This window comes from Erythrolamprus reginae, chromosome 3, assembly GCF_031021105.1.
Source record: "Erythrolamprus reginae isolate rEryReg1 chromosome 3, rEryReg1.hap1, whole genome shotgun sequence".
NCBI lineage: Eukaryota > Metazoa > Chordata > Lepidosauria > Squamata > Dipsadidae > Erythrolamprus > Erythrolamprus reginae.
The window spans coordinates 172,915,304-172,936,765 of NC_091952.1; the positions used below are offsets into that span (position 1 = coordinate 172,915,304).

The window sequence follows — 21,462 nt, forward strand, 5'->3', positions numbered from 1 at the left end:
AGTGAAACTAAGGAAAACAGACTCTTGGCTGAGACAATTTTGATTTTGTTCAGATTCCAATCTGGGTAAAGAGACTCAGAAATGATTCAAATGGGAAAGGCCCAGCTTCTTAGCACCTGTATGCTCATAAATATCTCATCCTATTAAAAAGAATTCTGCTTTCAGTAACCAAAGTGCAGTTATTCCACATAATAACTTTAGGGTTATTGATTTAGGGTCAGAGGTAGGTTCTTCCTGGTTCATACTGGTTCTATAGAACCAGCAGCAAATCACTGGTGATATCACGATGACAGTGTATGCAACAATTGGGTCTCATCAATATGCATTGATTAAAAATGTATATATTGCTTCTTATGTACACACTCCTGTAATGGTCGACCACAAAAGTGTAAAGAATAAAACAATCAGGTAAAAAGAACAATAATGAGCTAACTGGTCATGCCAAATGTTTGTTTTGCCAATATTCTGAAGAACACTAGGGCATGGAGAAGACCTTTTAAAAAATATAAAATTGTAATAATCCCTTCAAAAACAAACCGTTTTGATTGGACTGGAAGACAAGGCTTAAAAAGAGACAAGTTAAAATGTCCATTAAACCAAAAAGCTCCCCAAATATTTTACACTTTTTATTAAGCCTGTTAATTCATTGATATCTGAAATCTTTGGTATTCCCCAACTTCAAATCATTTTATGAGGCTCAAAGAGACACTGGGAAAACTATGTATTTTGAGTAGTTCAGAGAACCAGTAAATACCACCTCTGACTGGCCCCAGAGTGGGGTGGGAATGGAGATTTTGTAGTATCCTTCCCCTGGAGTGGGAATATTGCAGTATCCTTCCCCTGGAGTGGGGAGGGAATGGGGATTTTGCAGTATCCTTCCCCTGGAGTGGGGTGGGAATAGGGATTTTGCAGTATCCTTCCCACAGGAGTGGGGAGGGAATGGAGATTTTGCAGTATCCTTCCCCTAGAGTGGGGAAGGAATGGGGACTTTGCAGTATTCTTCCCCTGGAGTGGGGTGGGAATGGGGATTTTTCAGTATCCTTCCCCTGGAGTGGGGAGGGAATGGGGATTTTTCAGTATCCTTGCCCTGGAATGGGGAGGGAATGGAGATTTTGCAGTATCCTTCCCATGGAGTGGGGAGGGAATGGGGATTTTTCAGTATCCTTCCCCTGGAGTGTAGAGGGAATGGGGATTTTGCAGTATCCTTCCCCTGGAGTGGAGAGGGAATGGAGATTTTGCAGTATCCTTCCCCTGGAGTGGAGAGGGAATGGGGATTTTGCAGTATCCTTCCCCTGAAGTGGGGAGGGAATGGTGATTTTTCAGTATCCTTCCCCTGGAGTGGGGAGGGAATGGGGATTTTGCAGTATCCTTCCCCTGGAGTGGGGAAGGAATGGTGATTTTTCAGTATCCTTCCCCTGGAGTGGGGAGGGAATGGGGATTTTGCAGTATCCTTCCCCTGGAGTGGAGAGGGAATGGGGATTTTGCAGTATCCTTCCCCTGGAGTGGGGAAGGAATGGTGATTTTTCAGTATCCTTCCCCTGGAGTGGAGAGGGAATGGGGATTTTGCAGTATCCTTCCCCTGGAGTGGAGAGGGAATGGTGATTTTGCAGTATCCTTCCCCTGGAGTGGGGAGGGAATGGGGATTTTGCAGTATCCTTCCCCTGGAGTGGGGAGGGAATGGTGATTTTTCAGTATCCTTCCCCTGGAGTGGGGAGGGAATGGGGATTTTGCAGTATCCTTCCCCTGGAGTGGGGAAGGAATGGTGATTTTTCAGTATCCTTCCCCTGGAGTGGAGAGGGAATGGGGATTTTGCAGTATCCTTCCCTTGGAGTGGGGTAGGAATAGGGATTTTGCAGTATCCTTCTCTTGCCAAACCCACCAAGCCACACCACGCCGACTAAGCCACACCTACAGAACCGGTAGTTAAATAAAAAAGGATTTCACTACTGATCATCTATATAAGGATGGAACTTCAAAACATCTTCTCTTTCTGGAATGAACTCTTATTGAAATACCTGATTACTGTTGGGGTGATCTCTGCACAGAAGAATACACTCAGATTTCCAACTGCGTGCGATGAAAACATCCCCACGATGGAAAACGCAATGGAGAATTTGTCCTTTACGGTGTCACTCATACCTGTTTAGAAAACATGCAGATACGTCATTTGCATTCAGCTCTCAAGGACTGACAGCTCCGTGTTCAAAGTGCCCCTCTACCAACTACAACTGTTGGCTCTTGTACATATTTAGGAGAGTGTAATGCAGTGTTTCCCAACCTTGGCAACTTGAAGATATCTGGACTTCAACTCCCAGAATTCCCCAGCCAGCATTCGCTGGCTGGGGAATTCTGGGAGTTGAAGTCCAAATATCTTCAAGTTGCCAAGGTTGGGAAACGCTGGTGTAATGAAAGAGAAGTGTAAGGCAACATGAGGACCACTGTGTACATTCGTTTGTCTTTGTAAATTGGTGTCATTGAATCAGTGTTGACTGCATGGACTAATTCCTGCAGTTTTCTTGGCAATGTTTTGGAAGTGGCTTGCCATTGTCTTCTTCCCAGGCTTGAGAGAGTATGACTGGCAGGACTAGAACGCAGTGTCCTGATTTCTACACCTGCACCTTAACCATGGCACCAAACTGGTTCTCTTATCTCTCATCTGAAGTATGGAGAGATTAACCTGCCTTTACCATGCGTGGCTCTGAAAATAAAAATGACCCCTCTGCCATTCTTATGTAATTATAGTTAATCTAAAAGAGGAAAAACAGAACATAGTTACACATGCAGGTAAAATATGCCTTTGGGCTCAAGAAATAGATATTCCCATTCAATTAAAATCAAGGCTGTGCAAATTTAGGAGGGGGAGCTGCCCAAGGATGTGTTACGAAAAGGAGACATAGCCAGGAGAAAGTCTAAATTCGAATACATTTACATTACATTAAAATTAATTACACGTTAATATTACAGCTGTTGTAGTTATTCCCCATCGTGCAGAATGCAGCTGCGAGAGCAGTCATGGGCTTCCCCAAGTATGCCCATGTTACACCAACACTCCGCAGTCTGCATTGGTTGCCAATCAATTTCCGGTCACAATTCAAAGTGTTGGTTATGACCTATAAAGCCCTTCATGGCATCGGACCAGAATATCTCTGAGACCGCCTTCTGTTGCACGAATCCCAGCGACCGATTAGGTCCCACAGAGTGGGCCTTCTCCGGGTCCCGTCAACTAAACAATGTCGTTTGGCGGGCCCCAGGGGAAGAGCCTTCTCGGTGGCGGCCCCGACTCTCTGGAACCAGCTCCCCCCAGAGATTAGAACTGTCCCTACCCTCCATGCCTTTTGTAAACTCCTCAAAACCCACCTTTGTCGTCAGGCATGGGGGAACTGAGATATCTCCCCCGGGTCTATATAATTTATGTATGGTATGTTTGTATGTATGTCTGCTTATACTGTAATGGGTTTTTAAAAATATTTTAAATAGTAAATTATTAGATTTGTCATGAACTGTTTTATTGTGTTGTGAGCCGCCCCGAGTCTACGGAGAGGGGCGGCATACAAATCTGATAAATAAATAAAATAAATAAATATGTTTGATGTTTTTGTCCATTTTGTTACCTGAAATTTTGCGGGAGCTTTGAGGGAGTGCCTTGACCAACAAGATTTCTGCCTGTTCAGCCCCCGATTTATAAACATGCTTGTTGGGAAGCACAATAAAACACAATAACACAAAACAAATATTAAATGGAACCAATGGACAAATCTATGCTGAAATAAGGGGGAGATACGATTTCCTCAAAGCTGGCTAATGGTGCTTAAAATAGTAGAAATGTACCCTGACAGCAAGAAAATTTGTTAACATTAAATAAATCATATTCTAAAACTGATTTGGAAACTATACCTGAGTCTGGAAGTTGACTGTATTTTCCTATCACTGGATTCCAAACGATAAGATGATTAAAATATGGGAAAGAGAAAAAGAAAAAAGAATTTGTGAAGAAAAATACACAACCAACAGCAGTTGCCTTGAAAAATTACAGAGCAGAATTACTCCTCTAACTACCCCAGCCCATTTGTTGTTTATGCATTGATAAAGTTAGATTTGTCTTGAATTGTCCTATTGTTGTTGTGAGCCGCCCCGAGTCTACGGAGAGGGGCGGCATAAAAATCTAATAAATAAAATAAATATCCTTTTCCTAGATGGCCTGCCCTGCCATTTAATCTCCAATTCCCAATCAAAAGGCAGAATTCTAACAAGAACAATGAATTGCATAATAATGAAAAATTCCAGGCCTAGAATTAATGCAAAGGCTCAACCAAAGCTTTTATACTGATAATGTAGGGAAAATACAGAGAGAATAACAGACAGAAACAGATTCAGTATTAAAAAAACAAAACTCTGAGATTTTTAGGCAAGTTTTACAATTTTTAACCAAGTCTCTCAAATCCTGTTATTGTAAATCTTAGGACTCAATCCTTCTTAAATGCCTTCAGGAAGAAAAATGATTTACACTTCATTTCCTGTTTCTGAAGACATCATTGGGTTATTTCAATATTACTCTATGCAACACTATGTATTATACAGATATGTAATACAGTGGTACCTCTACTTAATGTTCTGTCTGGATCCCCCCAGACGCCAACACCAACCAAAAAGAGTAGCCAGACACATTGGTAAAAAGCAAAGGCAGTTTATATAATTCAAAGCAAACACAGGTAACAAAAACTGTTCTTACAGACAGGAACACTATGAAGCTTCACAGAGGTTTCACGAAGGCCAGGCAATAAAACAGGATTCTTGTTGGCAAAAACAACGCTGGAGATAATAAAACCGACGCCTCCCACAAGTCTTCCAGACTTCTAGGCCACAAGCCAAGATCAGAGACGCCGAGAATCGAAGCAAGGTCACAGGACTCGCAATTGATAACTCTCCACAAGACTGTAAGGGCGGGCCTGCCTTTTCAACCCTGCTGAGGAGAACCACACCCAAACCCAGCTGTTGCCAATTCAGGGATGGAAATACCTTTCTAATTGGCCCCGTCTTTGAGCTGCTCGTCGCTGCCTCATGTCTATTATAGCCTGTGCGTCTTCATCCAATGAATCCAGGCTACTATCTGGGGAGAGCCCCCCGGGGGTCTCAGGCTGCTCTCCCTCCTCCTCTTCCTGACGTTCCTCTCCCCCATCTGCCTGGTCCTCCCCCTCCTGTTCACTGTCCTCCTCCTCTGGGCATGGATCCGGCAGAGATCCAGCCGGTCCCTGAGGAGCCTCAGGCTGAATCACAACACTTAAGAACTTAATTTGTTCCATGACCAGGTTGTTAAGAAGAAAAGTTTGTAAGTAGAAGCAATTTTTCCCATAGGAATCAATGTAAAAGCAAATAATGTGTGCAAACCCATTAGGAAAGAAATAAAAGCTTGGAATTTGGGTGGGAGGAGGAGGAGGAAGAAGAGAGGACAGTCGCTGCTGAAGGAAGAAGGGGAGGGGAATTAAAAAAAATCCAAAACTTTAAGGCTTAAAAAAAAAAGAGGGACTGTGAGACGGCAAGGAAGAGCAACGCCTCCCATACACCTGGCGTGAGGTTGCCTGCCATACACTGCACCAGAGAGAGAAACCCAGGGGGAATGGCAGGAAACTGGCCGGGCCTTCATGCTGCTCTCAAATTTCCTGGGAAATTTTTCTGGGCTCCGGTTCTTAACTAGAAAATGGTTCTTAAGAAGAGGCAAAAAAATCTTGACCACCCGGTTCTTATCTAGAAAAGGTCTTAAGTAGAGGCGTTCTTAGGTAGAGGTACCACTGTATATAGAGATATATTATATGCCATGTCACTATGTAATATAGTAACAGCACTTAGACTTATATACCACTTCAGAGAGCTTTACAGCCTTCTCTAAGCGGTTTCTAAAGTTAGCATATTGCCGCCAACAATCTGGCTTCTCATTTTACCAACTTTGAAAGGATGGCAAGCTGAGTAAAGCTTGAACGTAGTAAGAATCAAACTGCCAAGCTTCTAGCAGCTGACAGTCAGCAGTACTGGTACTGCATTCAAACCACTGCGCCACCACAACTCCTAAACAGATATAAAATTTTACAGGGCTGCTTTGCTTTCGCTTGCATTTATATGAAGAGGGATATGATCTGAAATCCTGTGTACTCCAAAGTTCCATCCCAGTGATTCATAGGAGACAAGCATTTTTAAAATCAAAACAATCTTTCCTTGGAGTTAAACTTGACTTGTGTGTCTACATGGTTAATATCCATGCAGTTGAGAAACAGAATGGAATTTATTTGTTACTGTTTCCTTCCAAAGAAATGTTTCCAGTCTCCCCAACAGACTGAGACTCTCTAATGTTCTTCCTTCTTCCTTTCATGTATGAAATGTCTACAATCCTCCTTATCTTCCAAATCCAGAGGAACCATCCTTATCCATCTGCTAAGAGCTGTATGAGGTGTGTTCAAAATTTGATGTAGGCATAAATTGTATGGAGCTTCTGCTAGAATACGCCTTCCAAAAGCTTGGTGCCATTTTTCATTATACAGTGGTACCTCTACTTAAGAACGCCTCTACCTAAGAACTTTTCTAGATAAGAACCGGGTGTTCAAGATTTTTTTGCTCTTCTTAAGAACCATTTTCTACTTAAGAATCCGAGTCCGGAAAAATTTCGTAGGAAATTTGAGAGTGGCACGAAGGCCCGGCCAGTTTCCTGCCATTCCCTCTTTAATCCCAGCCATCTTGGGGTTTTCAGGGCTGTAAGAGGAGCCTTTCGGTGGCACTTAAATAGGCTTTGGCAGCCCAGGGTGAACGGACCATTTTCCTTTCTCTGGGTGCTTGGAGAGGGAATAAACCACTTCGCTGTGGTGACTCCCTCGCGCTGCCTCCCATACACCCGGCGCGAGGTTGCCTCCTGGAGCGTCTGGGCACAGAAAGACAAAAGGGGGCGCTCACTTCACCTTCTTCCTTCGGTAGTGACTGTCCTCCTCCTCTTCTTCTTCCTCCTCCTCCTATCCAAATTCCAAGCTTTTATTCCTTTCCTAATGCGTTTGCACGCATTATTTGCTTTTACATTGATTCCTATGGGAAAGATTGCTTCTACTTAAGAACCTGGTCATGGAACGAATTAAGTTCTTAAGTAGAGGTACCACTGTATCTGCATCAACAGAATCACCTGGTCATAACAATTTCACAGACATTACTAAAAGGCACACAAGGCGAACATTAATTTAGGATTTGAAAAGAGAAAAATGGTATTGAATTAAATGTAGAGGTTAAAGATGAATCTGGGTCACTATGATCTGCTAATACCATGATGGTGAACTTATGGCACGTGTACCATAGGTGGCACGCAGAGACCTCTCTGCAAGCGCGCAAGCTGTCGCCCAGCTCAGCTCTACCGTGCATGCCTGCATGCCTCCTGCTGGCCAGCTGATTTTCTGGTATCTACTGTGCATGTCTGGGGCGCATGTGGGACACGTACATACACGAGCAGGGGGTGGGTGGGTTAAGAGGCGCCTGCTAGGGTCCAAAGACAGGCTACAAAAATGGTGGAAGGTCTGAAGCATAAAACTTATCAGGAAAGACTCAATAAACTCAATCTGTATAGTCTGGAGCAGTGTTTCCCAACCTTTTTTGAGCCGCGGCACATTATTCGTATTTTCAAAATCCTGGGGAACACTGAAAGGGGGGGGGGGCGGGCTAAAGAAAAGTTTGGACAAAAAAACCCTCTCTCTTCCTCCCTTTCGCTCTATTTCTCCCTCTTTCTCTCTTTTCCTTCCTTCCCTTCATTCTCTCTCTCCATCCCTCTTTCTTTCTTTCTTTCTTTCTTCCTCTCTTTTTTGCTCTCTTTCTCTCTCCCTCCTTCCCTTCCTCTATGTCTTTCTCTCTCCATTGCTCTCTCTCTCTGTCTCTCTTGCTATCTCTTTCTTGCTTTTTTCTCTCTCTCTTGCTCTCTCTCTCTCTTTCACTGTCTTGCTATATGTCTCTTTCTTTCTCTTTGCCTCTCTTGCTATCTCTCTTTCTCTCTCTGTCTCTCTTGCTATGTCTCTCTTTCTTTCTCTTTCTCTCTCTCTCTGTGCCTCTCTTGCTAAGTCTCTCTTTTTCTCTTGCTATGTCTCTCTTTCTTTTTCTCTCTCTCTGCTTCTCTTGCTATGTCTCTCTTTCTCTCTCTCTTTCTCTATCTCTCTTTCTCTGCCTCTCTTGCTGTCTCTCTTTCTTGCTCTGTCTCTCTTTCTCTGCCTCTCTTGCTATGTCTCTCTTTCTCTCTCTCTCTGCCTCTTATATGTCTCTCTTTCTCTCTCTCTCTCAGCTGACTGCAAGCGGGAGCCCTGACGGCGGCAGCTGGACGTGGTGCTGGACACCGTATATGCCAGGCACGCAGCGCCAGCATGTACGACGTCCAGCAGCACATCCAACCGCCACCGTCAGGGCTCCCACTTGCAGTCAGCTGAGAGAGAGCGAGCGAGCGATCCCTCTCGCCGCCGCCATCTCCCCCGACTGCCTGCGGCCGCTGCGGCCACCCCCCCGCTCCCATCGGACACTTGCCGTCGACGCCAGAGGAGCTCCAGCTGGGCGGGGCGCTGCCGGTACTTCCGTCCTGGGGCTCCCGCTCGCAGCTGTCCCCCGCCTCCTGCTCGATGCCGCGGTTTTCGGCGCTCTCCTGCTGGGCCCCAAAGAAAGAAGGCGGGAAAAAGGTGCGAAGAATGGAGCTCTCCTTCTTCCTGCCTTCCTTCTTTGGGGCCCAGCAGGAGAGCGCCGAAAACCGCGGCATCGAGCAGGAGGCGGGGGACAGCTGTGAGCGGGAGCCCCAGGACGGAAGTACCGGCAGCGCCCCGCCCAGCTGAAGCTTGGCGGCACACCTGGCCATGTCTCGCGGCACACCAGTGTGCCGCGGCACACCGGTTGGGAAACGCTGGTCTGGAGGACAGAAGGAAAAGGGGGGACATGATCGAAACATTTAAATGTGTTAAAGGGTTAAATAAGGTTCAGGAGGTAAGTGTTTTTAATAGGAAAGTGAACACAAGAACAAAGGGGCACAATCTGAGGTTAGTTGGGGGAAAGATCAGAAGCAACGTGAGAAAATATGATTTTACTGAAAGAGTAGTAGATGCTTGGAACAAATTTCCAGCAGATGTGGTTGGTAAAACCACAGTAACTGAATTTAAACATGCCTGGGATAAACATATATAAAAACTAAGATAAAATACGGGAAATTGTATAAGAGCAGGCTAGATGAATTAGGAGGTCTTTTTCTGCTGTCAATCTTCTATGTTTCTATGTTTCTAAAATGGGGCAGGGGGATTGACATACATGTGTGGGGGGCAGGAGGAGCACGGAGATGTTGTGCACACAGGCATGGGGCAGGGGTGTCATAGTCGCAGAGCGCCTGGGTGTGTGTGTTGCACCTGCACTGAATTATGGGTGCTATCGCATGCATGTGAGCTTTCAGCACGCAATGAGAAAAAAAATTAACCCTCACTGTGATAATAGTTATAGATGAGGATTTTGTGGGATCTTGTGATCTCGGCCTCTGCTATTCTCGGCCAAATTGAAATCAACACAAAAGGAGTTGAGATGCTTTCCATTAAAAGTAGCACAATCTGTAAATCCCAGGATAGTTCTGGCAGAGATGGAAATGTGTCATCGGTCAATGTTTTCTTTCTCCCCTGTCTCTGAATTTATCCAGACTAGACACAGACTTTGCCAGGAAATGAATCTTGCAGAGATCCAAGATTGGGTCATATATGTGATGCAATTTAAATTGTGCAATTCTGACCAACAGAAAATGGTAACCTTGAATAAAAAAGTGATGGTTATAACTAGCAGCTTGCATGACGTAAAACCACAATTACAAAGGGCACAACTATCAGTTTATACTTTGCTCTTTCTCTCAGATGGAAGCATTTGGAGTCTGTCAGTGCATTGTATGAGCCTTCTAGCTAGTGGGAGGCCAATATCTATCTATCTACCTACCTACCTACCTATCTATCCATCCATCTTATCTCTCTCTCCCTCCTTCTCTATCTTATCTCTCTGTCTCTATCTTATCTCTCTCTCATTCTTATCTCTCTCTCTCTATAATCTATCTATCTATCTATCTATCTATCTATCTATCTATCTATCTATCTATCTATCATCTATCTATCTTATCTCTCTCTTTCTCTCTCTCTCTCTCTCTATCTAATCTATCTATCTATCTATCTATCTATCTATCTATCTATCTTATCTCTCTCTCTCTTTCTCTCTCTATCTAATATATCTCTCTATCTATCTATCTATCTATCCATCCATCCATCTTATCTCTCTCTCCTTCTCTATCTTATCTCTCTCTCTCTCTATCTAATCTATCTATCCATCCATCTATCTTATCTCTCTCTCCTTCTCTATCTTATCTCTCTCTCTCTCTCTCTCTATCCATCCATCCATCTTATCTCTCTCTCCTTCTCTATCTTCTCTCTCTCTCTCTCTATCCATCCATCTATCTTATCTCTCTCTCCTTCTCTATCTTATCTCTCTCTCTCTCTCTCTCTCTCTCTCTCTCTCTAATCTATCTATCTAAACGTGCACAAGATAATAGGTATGGTATAAACATAAGCAAAAGCAAAGTAGGTCAAGGTAAATTTGGACAATAGGACAGTAGGACAGGGACAATAAGCACAATGGGGTGCTTATGCACATTCCTTAGGAATGGGGTGGGGTTGACCGTAGACAGTCTAAGATTAAAGTTTTTGGAGCTTGGGGAAGAAACCACAGAGTCAGGTAGTACATTCCATGCATTGATTACTCTGTTGCTAAAGTCATATTTTCTACAGTTGCGTTTCGAGGGGTTTACATTGAGTTTGAATCTATTTTATGTGCCTGTGTTGTTGCAGTTGAAGTTGAAGTATTCATTGACAGGCAGGACATTGTGGTAGATGATTTTATGAACTACATTTAGATTGGATGGAGACCGATGTAGCACTAGGTTTTCTAAGCCCAAAATTTCAAGTCTGGTGGAATAAGGTATTCTGTTGCAAGCAGAGGAGTTTGAGGACTCTTCTTGTGAAATATTTCTGGACCCTCTCAATTGTATTAATGTCCAGTATGCAGTGCAGGTTCCAGATGGGTGAGCTGTATTCAAGGATTGGTCTGGCAAATGTTTTGTATGCTCCAGTTAGCAGTTTAATATCGCCAGAGAAGAAGCTATGCAAGATTAGGTTAACAACTCTTACTGCCTTTTTGGCAATAGTTTTACAATGGGCTCTGGCACTTAGGTCATTAGATACGAGTACTCCAAGGTTCTTAACAGAGTGAGGGTCATCTATAAGGTAATTGTACATTGGCTTGTGAGGTGGTATCCAAAGATCCTAGCCCTCATAGAGTAATTTGCCATACCTGGAGTAAAAGTGGCATTTGTGGTACCATGACCAAAATATCTAAACCAACAATGTGATATACAAGAGTAGAGATGCAGTAATTGGTAATAGGCATCCTGATGTGAGGAATGAAAGGCTATTAAAAGAAGTGAAAAATGGCTACATATTAGAACTTGTTTCAGCTTTGCTATATGCGAGAACAAGGTAGAGCCAGGGAAACACAATGTAAATTGAACTCAGTGGAAATAGGGATGCTTAGCGTGCATGCAAAAGGAGAAGAGACTGAGTCAGGGTTGAGTGGGTGGGGATTCAGTGGATGAGTGAATAAGCAGCATGATAAAAGCATGTTAATGGTTTGGTCCAGGGGTGAAATGGTCCAGGCCAGAACAAGGCCGAAATAGCGCTATCCTAGTCTCCCTTAATTTTAAATATTCAGCAAAATTAAAAAAAAACATTTGGCCAGGGTACACATGTGCGCTGGAACTGACATAGGGCAATACCTCACATGCCCTCAGATATGGCTCCACAAGCCACCTGTAGCACATGTGCCATAGGTTCACCATCATGGTGCTAGATGATTCATGAAGTCACTTTTCCATCCCTGACATAACTTCAAACAGGTAGCTATTAAAAGAGGATAATGCAGTGGGAGTTATATAGTAAAACAGCAAGGATGGTCCAAGACTGTTTAGTGTCTGAGGCACATTGCCAAATACAGTAGCCAGTCAGATGCAAGGCATTTTTTACTTTAACACACAAGCAATGGGCTAGCAACTGATGGCTAACACTGACTTAAAGCAGTGTTTCCCAACCGTGGCAAATTGAAGATATTTGGACTTCAACTCCCAGAATTCTCCAGCCAGCAAATGCTGGCTGGGGAATTCTGGGAATTGAAGTCCAGATATATTCAAGTTGCCAAGGTTGGGAAACACTGACTTAAAGGATCCAAGATAAACTGCATAGCACACAGCGCTTCGAACATCTTGCTGTTTTGCTCTCTCCTTTCTCCAGCATCTGTCACCAGAGTCAGCGGCTTCACTTTACTTAATGACAGAGCTCTCTATAGCCTTGCTAAAAGTTAAATTGGGAAGATGGGCAATAAGCTACAATCAAGAAGGCAAAGCAGGGATGACATTCAAAATTTCCCTCTGCCGCTTCTGTAGGTGTGGCTTGGTGGGAAGTGTCATGTGACTGAGTGGGCATAGCCAACTTGACATCACTCGCGGCCCCACAGAACTGTCAGAAAAGTTTGGCCAAGTTTTCTAGCGTTCAGTCTGACTGCTTCTCAAATCCTTCTCGCGTTTGCTCTGTGTGTATGAGCCCAAGAAGGAAGAGAGAAGGAGTGGGTGGGTGGGGTGGGACAGGGCCAGTCAGTGCTGCGATTTACCAGTTCTCCAAACTGCGTATAATCCCCACCACTGGTTCTATAGAACCTGTCCGAACCTGCTGAATTTCACCCCGAGACAAGTGGTACCTCTACCTAAGAACACCTCTACTTACGAACTTTTCTAGATAAGAACTGGATGTTCAAGATTTTTTTGCCTCTTCTCAAGAACCATTTTCCACTTACAAACCCAAGTCTCCAAAACTCTAACCAGAAAAGGCAGGGAGAAGCCTCCGTGGGGCCTCTCTAGGAATCTCCTGGGAGGAAACAGGACCGGAAAAGGCAGGGAGAAGCCTCCATGAGGCCTCTCTAGGAATCTCCTGGGAGGAAACAGGGCCGGAAAACGTGGCGAGAATCCTCTGTAGGGCCTCTCTAGGAATCTCCTGGGAGGAAACAGGGCCGGAAAACGTGGCGAGAAGCCTCTGTAGGGCCTCTCTAGGAATCTCCTGGGAGGAAACAGGGCCTCCACCCTCCCTGTGGTTTCCCCAATCGCACACATTATTTGCTTTTACATTGATTCCTACAGGAAAACTTGCTTCTTCTTATAAACTTTTCTACTTAAGATCTTGGTCATGGAACGAATTAAGTTCGTAAGTAGAGGTACCACTGTAGTACAATTTTGAAAAAAGAAAGGTCTAAAGAAATGCACACATTTGCATTGTTCCTTCTCCTCCCCTCTTTTATTCATAATCAGGGCATCTAACTGCCCAATGTGATGGTTCCCTTATCTTTCTCCCTACAAGTAAGAGTAGCAATGAACCTAGGAAGTAACTAAGGGTACTAATAAACCAGAAACCCTGTGGTAATCTGAAAGACTGGGCCCGGTGAATCTGAACTAAGCTTTGCAACAGTTCAATGCTGACACTCACAGTTGAGAAGGCCCAATTGTAAAAGAGAAGCCAGAGCAGTGAGGATCATGAAAAGCAGGAGGCCCCCTCTTCTTCCGAGAAAACCAACCACTGGGCACATAGCCAGGCAGGACACCAGAGCAATGCTAGCCATAGTGTAATAGTCCGCATAAAAATTGTTGGTAAAGGACATCTTATCTTCATGGCCCATCATACTCTTGGCAAAGCAGTGGTGTATTCCATATCCAGTCAGCCTGTGGGAGACAACATGAGACAAATAACAGGAACCTTTCCTTATATAACCACACTGTAAACAATTACTTAGGACCAGTAATGGGCTGCAGCTGGTACGGCTGAGATCAGGGCTCCGCTAATGGAAATGAAGATGCACATGCGTCTCACACATGTATGCATGAGATTTGGCTTCTGTGCATGCACAGCAAGCAAAATTTTGCATGAGGATGCTGAAGCGCATGATTTCACCAATTTCCAGAGTTATTTTGCTTCTGTGCATGCACGGAAGCAATTAAATTGCCAAAAATAGGCAAAGTATCACACGCGAGCGCATGCTTGTTTTCCATTCGCAGAAGCACAAGTCTCTCGCTGATGGGTGCCCGTGATTATCCAGAAGAGCATACCGCTATCATCCGGTAAATGGAACCCTGCCTGCTTAGGACTATCATGTGGGACTTAGCCGAAAGGAATGGGTTTCTTTTTAAGAGTCATGGGGGGGAGGGAGGACCCTATATGACAGTGATGGTGAACCTTTTTTTTTCTTGGGTGCCAAAAAAGCATGGGCGCGTGCTATCACGCATGCGTGAGTGCCTATGCCCATAATTTAATGCCTGGGGAAGGTGAAAACAGCTTCCCCCACCCCCCATAGGACCTCTAGAGGCCAGAAACAGCCTGTTTCTCAACTTCTGGTGGGCCTAGTAGGCTCATGTTTCACCCTCATCAAGCTCCAAAGGCTTCCCTGGAGCCGGGAGAGGGTAAAAACGCTCTCCCCCATCCCCCAGAGGCTCTCTGGAAGCCAAAAACACCCTTCCAGAGCCACTGTGTGAACCAAAAATCAGCTGGCCAGCACATACATGCAATTGGAACAGAGCTAGGGCAGCAGCTCGCATGCCCGCAGATATGGCTCCGCGTGCCACCTGTGACACCCGTGCCATAGGTTCGCCATCACTGCTATATGATGTACTGTGTTTTATGGAGTATAAGACGCACCTTAGTTTTTGGGGACGAAAATACGGAAAAAAAACCTGCCTACCAGATATTCATCTGGCTAGTGTCCTTAGTCTGGTCAGCTCCAGCAAATTATTTTATCCCCTGTTTAGGGCTTAAAAAAAACTTATTCGCAGAGAGTAACAATGAAAAAGCCTGCAAGCCCGTAAGAACTGGGAAGATTGTTAGCACCTCGTTAGGGCTGGGAAAAAAGCTTTGGAAAAGCTACATTCAGAGTATAAGATGCACCCAAATTTTCAGCCTCTTTTAGGGAGGAAAAACAGGCATCTTCATACTCCCAAAAATATGGTATTTCTCCCATTTGCTTGGATGTCAGGACCAAATTTAGCTTTCTCATACCAGTATTGTTTTAGAACCAACTAGGAGAGCTTGGCATATGGACCTCTACATGCCAAGACTTGACACACAAGCTACAGTGCTATGCAGTTCAAACTCCCTACAAGAGAAGTCTCTGTCCTATGGAAATAAGACAGTCGGAATAACCAAGCAACCAAGCTACAAGAAAGCTATACATGAATGCATGCCCAAGGATTTATCTATATTGAGCAAAATTATTGTTCCATCATGAATCCAAACAAATCTCGGCATGGAGCAGTTTGCAATTAATAGTACCTGGTAGGATTTTTTTTTTAAATGTTTAATGTCTAATATCTGCTGCTATTAAATATCCAAATCTGTGAAAACTCATATGAAAATATAAATATTCTAAGACATGCTTATGTTAGGCAGATAAAGTGAACTGCATTGTCTGCATAATATACTGCATTCCTTCTTAGCAAGGGAAAGAAGAAGTAACCGTGCAGAATAAAGAAATCACATCCTTGTCCATAAGAAATGAGCTGCTTTATTTCAAAATTATTTCACCGATCATGGACCAAATCTTGGAAGCCAATGTTCACAACCAAGAGGAACTATAAACTTGCTTTCATTTTTTAAAAAGCAGAGTTTCAAATAATGAATTCTCTGTTCTATACTAAATAAACTAAAAGACATTTTTCTACTCTAGCAAAGACTTGCAGAATCTAAAGGCTTAAAGCCATGCAACAAACAAATCAGTTCATTTTGAGGGGTCCAGTGGTATCTTCGAGTCAGTCATGACTCCTGGTGATTTCCTTGAACTAAGACCTGCAATTTTCTCAACAAGATTTTGGAAGTGGTTTATTATTGCCTGCTTCTTAGGGCTGAGAGAGAGTGCCTGGCCCAATTTCATCCAGCTGGCTTTAACCCCAAGAAGGGGTTGAAACACACCATCTCCTGATTTCTAACTTGGAGCTTTTAACCATTGCATCCAAGCAAATCTCGGCATGGAGCAGTTTGCTCCATAATAATCCATTCAATAGCATGCATTTATAATGCTATTTAAATTTAACCCAGAGGTTAAATTAACCCAGAGGTTTTTCTTTTAAGAAAAAAACTGATTTTATGAAAAATAAATTGACTTTCGTTGTAATTTTTATTTTCCAGCTTAAATATGTTCAGTTGTCAATGAAGCATCTACATAGATACAGTTTGTTTTAGCTGATTTCTCTCCTCCTTTGTTAGACGGTCATATTTTATCAATGAGATTTCAGAGATTTCTTTTGGCGCCCAATTAGCAAACAAATAACCATACCCATATTTGTATAAGCAGAACGGGAAGGCAGAGTAATTTTGTGACTGCTATTGTTAAATAGCTGGAATTAGAAATCTTTGCCAAAGTCCTCTAATTCACTAGTCATAGTTGTCCCAAAGGTACTTTTTCAACAGACAACTAGGCTGCTTTTTCTGTGTATATCTTTGGCCAGTTTTTCTTAGTTGTTTTCTTGTCTCAACTGGAATCCTAGGAAAACCCAAGTCAGGAAAAGCCGCTCTCGTGGAATAGATGGCAAAACGCACAGCAGTTAAAACAAAATTTTCTGCTGCAAACTTATTTATTTATTCGATTTTTATGCTGCCCTTCTCCTTAGACTCAGGGTGGCTTACAACATGTTAGCAATAGCACTTTTTAACAGAGCCAGCATATTGCTCCCACAATCAGGGTGCTCATTTTACCCACCTTGGAAGGATGGAAGGCTGAGTCAACCTTGAGCCGGTGATGAGATTTGAACCGCTTATCTGCAGATCCAGCAATCAGCTTTAGTGGCCTGCAATGCTGCATTCTACCCACTGCACCACCTTGGCTCATATACTGCTCTTGTCAATGGTGGGAGTAGCAATTCTGGGGTATAATCAGTGAAGGGCTACCAAAACTTTTGCTACCATACTGTGGGCAGACACACACCCCAACGCCAAAAGTGCCCAAACGTGTGCAAACCTCACCGGTGCAAAATCCCTGAAGAAAAACAAAAAACAAAAAACCAGCACTGGAGGGACCAAGACGGTCTGCAACTGAGCGTCTGGAGGAGGAGGAGGAGGAAAGCCAGGGGGCAGGAAGGAAAGCGGGCCTGCAATTGGCCCCTTTCTTTCTCGCCTTTAGGGAGAGGAACTGTTGCTGCTCTGCCATAGGGCAGCAACAGTTTCTCTCCCTAAAGGCAGCAAAGAAAGGGGCCAATTGCAGGCCCGCTTTCCTCCCTGCCCCCTGGCTTTCCTCCTCCTCCTTGCCGCCGCCAGACGCTCAGCAGCAGAGTGGATGGGAGATTCGGGAGCTTAGTATATAGATGGTAAAATCTTGTACGCTGCTGCAGGCCAGATAAATGACCTCAGCGGGCCGCATCTGGCCCGTGGGCCGTAGTTTGGGGACTGCTGGTCTCAGAGTTGTGTCATGTATTTTCGTATGATGCGTGCAGATCCAAGTACGGTGGCTTCTTGCAACTGACAGATTGTGACAGATTTGTTAATGTTTATTGTTTTCAAATGCTGGCTGAGGTCTTTTGGCACAGCACCCAGTGTTCCGATTACCACTGGGACTATCTGTACTGGTCTATGCCAGAGTCACTGTAGAATAATAATAATAATAATAATAACAATAACAACAACAACAACAACAACAACAGCAATAGCAGCAGCAACAACAGCAATAGCAGCAGCAACAACAGCAACAAAAATAAAAACAACAACAAACATTGACAAAATCATAACCTGTCAATTGCAAAAGGCCACCATACTTAGATCTGCGCGCATCATACGAAAATACATCACAGAGTCCTAGACGCTTGGGAAGTTTTCAACTTGTGATATTGTGATACAAAATCCAACCTATCAATCTCATTTGCTGTGTATTACTGTTTTTTGTGAATAATAATAATAACAACAACAACAACAACAACAATTATTATTGTCAGTACAACACAGCAAATGAGACCACTATGCTGGATTTTGTATTTTATCACCAGTCAGGCGCTTCCCAAGCACTTAAGACTGAGTGATACAGCGGCGAATTATGTTTGCCGATCCCAGTAAAGCGGCCTTTTGCAATTGACAGATGGAGATTTTGTCAATTCCGATGGTTTTCAAATGTCCGCTGAGATCCTTTGGGACTGCGCCCAGCGTGCCAAGGACCACTGGGACCACTTTCACTAGTTTATGCCAGAGTCGTTGCAGCTCGATTTTTAGATCTTCATATTTCACTAATTTCTCTAGCTGCTTCTCCTCAATTCTGCTGTCTCTTGGGATTGCAATGTCGATGATCCATACTTTCTTTTCCTCCACAATCAGGATGCCTGGCTTCAGAATTCGGTCAGTCCCACAGTAGTTTTGCTTGCACATTTTCGACCATTTTTTCGGGCTTATGATCCCACTAGTTCTTTGCCACTGGTAAATGGCAGTTCAGGCACAGGTTCCAGTGAATTATTATTATTATTGTTGTGTGCCGCCCCGAGTCTTGGGAGAGGGGTGGCATACAAATCTAATAAATATAAATATAAATATAAATATAAATATAAATATAAATATAAATATAAATATAAATATAAATATAAATATAAATATAAATATAAATATAAATATAAATATAAATATAAATATAAATATAAATATAAATATAAATATAAATATAAATATAAATATAAATATAAATATAAATATAGTTGTTTGTTGTTGTTGTTTTGTTGTTGTTGTTGTTATTGTTATTGTTGTTGTTGTTGTTGTTGTTGTTGTTATTATTATTATTATTATTATTATTATTATTATTTCACTTTAAAAAGACGAACATCCAAGCCACAGGAGTTGCTGGTGCTAATAGATAAAACATTTCCCCTGTTTTCCTCATTGTTTGCTTGATAATCCTTCTGGGAGGCCCGTTCATACTTACGAATTGATGCAGAGCACAACAATGTTTTTCCACAGGTTTCTTGTTCCCACCACTTTAACAATGCAGACTTTTTTTGGTCTCCTGGCAAGCTCTTTCTCTAGTTCTGAAACAAAAGCAACATTTCATTATTTAACAGGTAGGCATTTGGGAACAAGGCAGCTCAGCGGAAAGAAGGAAGTTCTAATTAAAGCTCCTTGTCCCCCCCCCCTTTTTCCCAAGGTTTCCTTAGACAGTGAATTGTCTTTAAACCGCACATGTCATGGTTTCTGAGGTTTGGGAACTGTGCAACAGAAAAAAAAAGAAAGTAATACGTCTTCTCTAATCTTCATCCCATTTCTGAATTAACAATCAATTGAACCTATTCGCCTTTTCTTTTTGAGCTATCAAAGCCTTGGAGAGTTTACGATTAGATTAACGAGGCGTAAATTTCAGGATTATGTTGATTTCCACAACCACAGCTGGCAGAAGATAAAATTAAAGAATTTTGAACCCCGTCATTTAGTTTGATTAGCAGAAAGGAATAGATCTGATATGCTCACAAAAATGTTGCTCCTGGTTTCTTATTTTTTTGGTATCGTTTTGGCAATGTAGAATCTATCTGTTATTCCCTTCTGCCCAGTAATGGGCTGCTAGCCCCACGGCGGAGGGGGGTGACGTAGTGGGGGGGGAAATAAGCTTATGCACTATTTATTGAATACTTAATAGTTTTTTAATTGTCCTTCCTTCTCTAGTACCTTAGTATGATCCTGGATTACTTTAAAATAGGAAATACAGTGGAACCCCGACATAAGAGCTGCTCTACTTAAGAGCAACTCGAGATAAGAGCTGGGAGGGGAGAGATATTTTTGTTCTACTTACAAGCCCAAATTCGGGATACAAGCGCCAAGGAGCTGTCTCCTGAAGCCAAACGCTAACTTCCGCGTTCGGCTTCAGGAGACAGCTGCGAAGCGGCGCGCGTGTTTTAAAAGGTTGCAGCCGGCCTGGGGGGCTCGGGGGGGTGCTTGCAGCTTTCTTTCTTGCTCTTTTTCTTTCTCTCTTTTACCTTCCATTCCTCTATTTCTTCTTTTCTTTCTCCTTCCCACCTTCTTCCCTCCCTCCCTCCCTTCACTCATTCCTCTCTTACTCTCCCCTTTCATAAGTTTCCTTGCTTCCTTCCTCTGTTCCTGTCCCTTCCCCCTTTCTTTCTTTCTTTCTTTCTTTCTTTCTTTCTTTCTTTCTTGCTTGCTTGCTTGCTTGCTCTTTTTCTTTCTCTCTTTTACCTTCCCTTCCTCTATTTCTTCTTTTCTTTCTCCTTCCCACCTTCTTCCCTCCCTCCCTCCCTTCACTCATTCCTTTCTTACTCTCCCCTTTCATAAGTTTCCTTGCTTCCTTCCTCTGTTCCTGTCCCTTCCCTCTTTCCTTCCTTCCTTCCCACCCTCCGTCCATTCATTCACCCATTCCTCTCTTGATCGCTTAAAGCCGGTCCCTGGTGCAAAAAGGGTTGGGGACCTCTGTCCTACAGGATTGGGTGGCAGAGAAGTTGAACATATGTAAATTTAAAAGTTTAAGAAAGTTTACAAGTTAAGTGAAAGAAACTTCATTATTCATTTATATGTACATGTACATTTCTTCATTAAAAACATGTCTTTCTGCATAATTTAGACTAACTTTGTGAGTTTTTTGAGGGCTGGAACCAATTAAAATTATTTACATTAATTCCTATGGGGAAAAGTCGTTCGAGATAAGAGCTGCTCGACTTAAGAGCCCAGGTCCGGAACGAATTAAACTCGTATCTCGAGGTACCACTGTAATTAAATAGTTATTAAATGCTTTAATCATTATCTAGAACTGAACTTTAATAGCAATTAAAGAAAGTTGAGCTACTTGCCTAATCTGTTATCATACTGAACCTTGTGGGTTCAGTACAAAACCATAAATTTGTTACTGTGCTCCTCAACAAATATAATGCTGTCTATCATTTGTCCTTTTTGTGGCTATTCAAATAATGTGACTTAATCAACTGAAAAAGAATCAAAGCACCTATTTGAAAACTTATCTTGGTTGGTACGCCACTCCCACCCACTCACATGACCTATAAGCCACCCCAGTCACATGATTGTTAAGCCACTCCCGCCTGGTTGGCAAGCCACACCCACAAAATAAGCCACACCCTCAGTGTGGCAGTAAAATTTTGTCGGAGCCCATCACTGCTTCTGCCCATCCTTGGATTAAATGTTCTACCTTGTCTTCAGAGAAGAATTATTTGGACTTAGGTATTGGGAGCTGATCATTCCTTCCTCTCTCTCTTTTCACCACCAAGAATAGTAGCAATAGCAACAATAGAACTTATACTTATATACCACTTCACAGTGTTTTACAACCCTCTCTAAGCGGTTTAGAGTCAGCATATCACTCCCAACAATCTGGGTTCTCATTTTATTG

General features: G+C 43.0%; 1 protein-coding gene across 1 annotated transcript in view; it reads right to left on the reverse strand.

Moving 5' to 3' along the window:
- Window positions 1-21,462, reverse strand: part of SLC22A23 (solute carrier family 22 member 23) — a 137,198-nt gene that overhangs the window by 7,233 nt on the left and 108,503 nt on the right. Inside the window, exons 6-9 of the mRNA XM_070747178.1 lie at window positions 19,042-19,144; window positions 13,593-13,825; window positions 3,895-3,927; window positions 2,016-2,139 (exon numbers count right to left, since the gene is read on the reverse strand). Coding sequence (XP_070603279.1) covers window positions 2,016-2,139; window positions 3,895-3,927; window positions 13,593-13,825; window positions 19,042-19,144 — 493 coding nt within the window. The remainder of the gene's footprint in view (window positions 1-2,015; window positions 2,140-3,894; window positions 3,928-13,592; window positions 13,826-19,041; window positions 19,145-21,462) is intronic.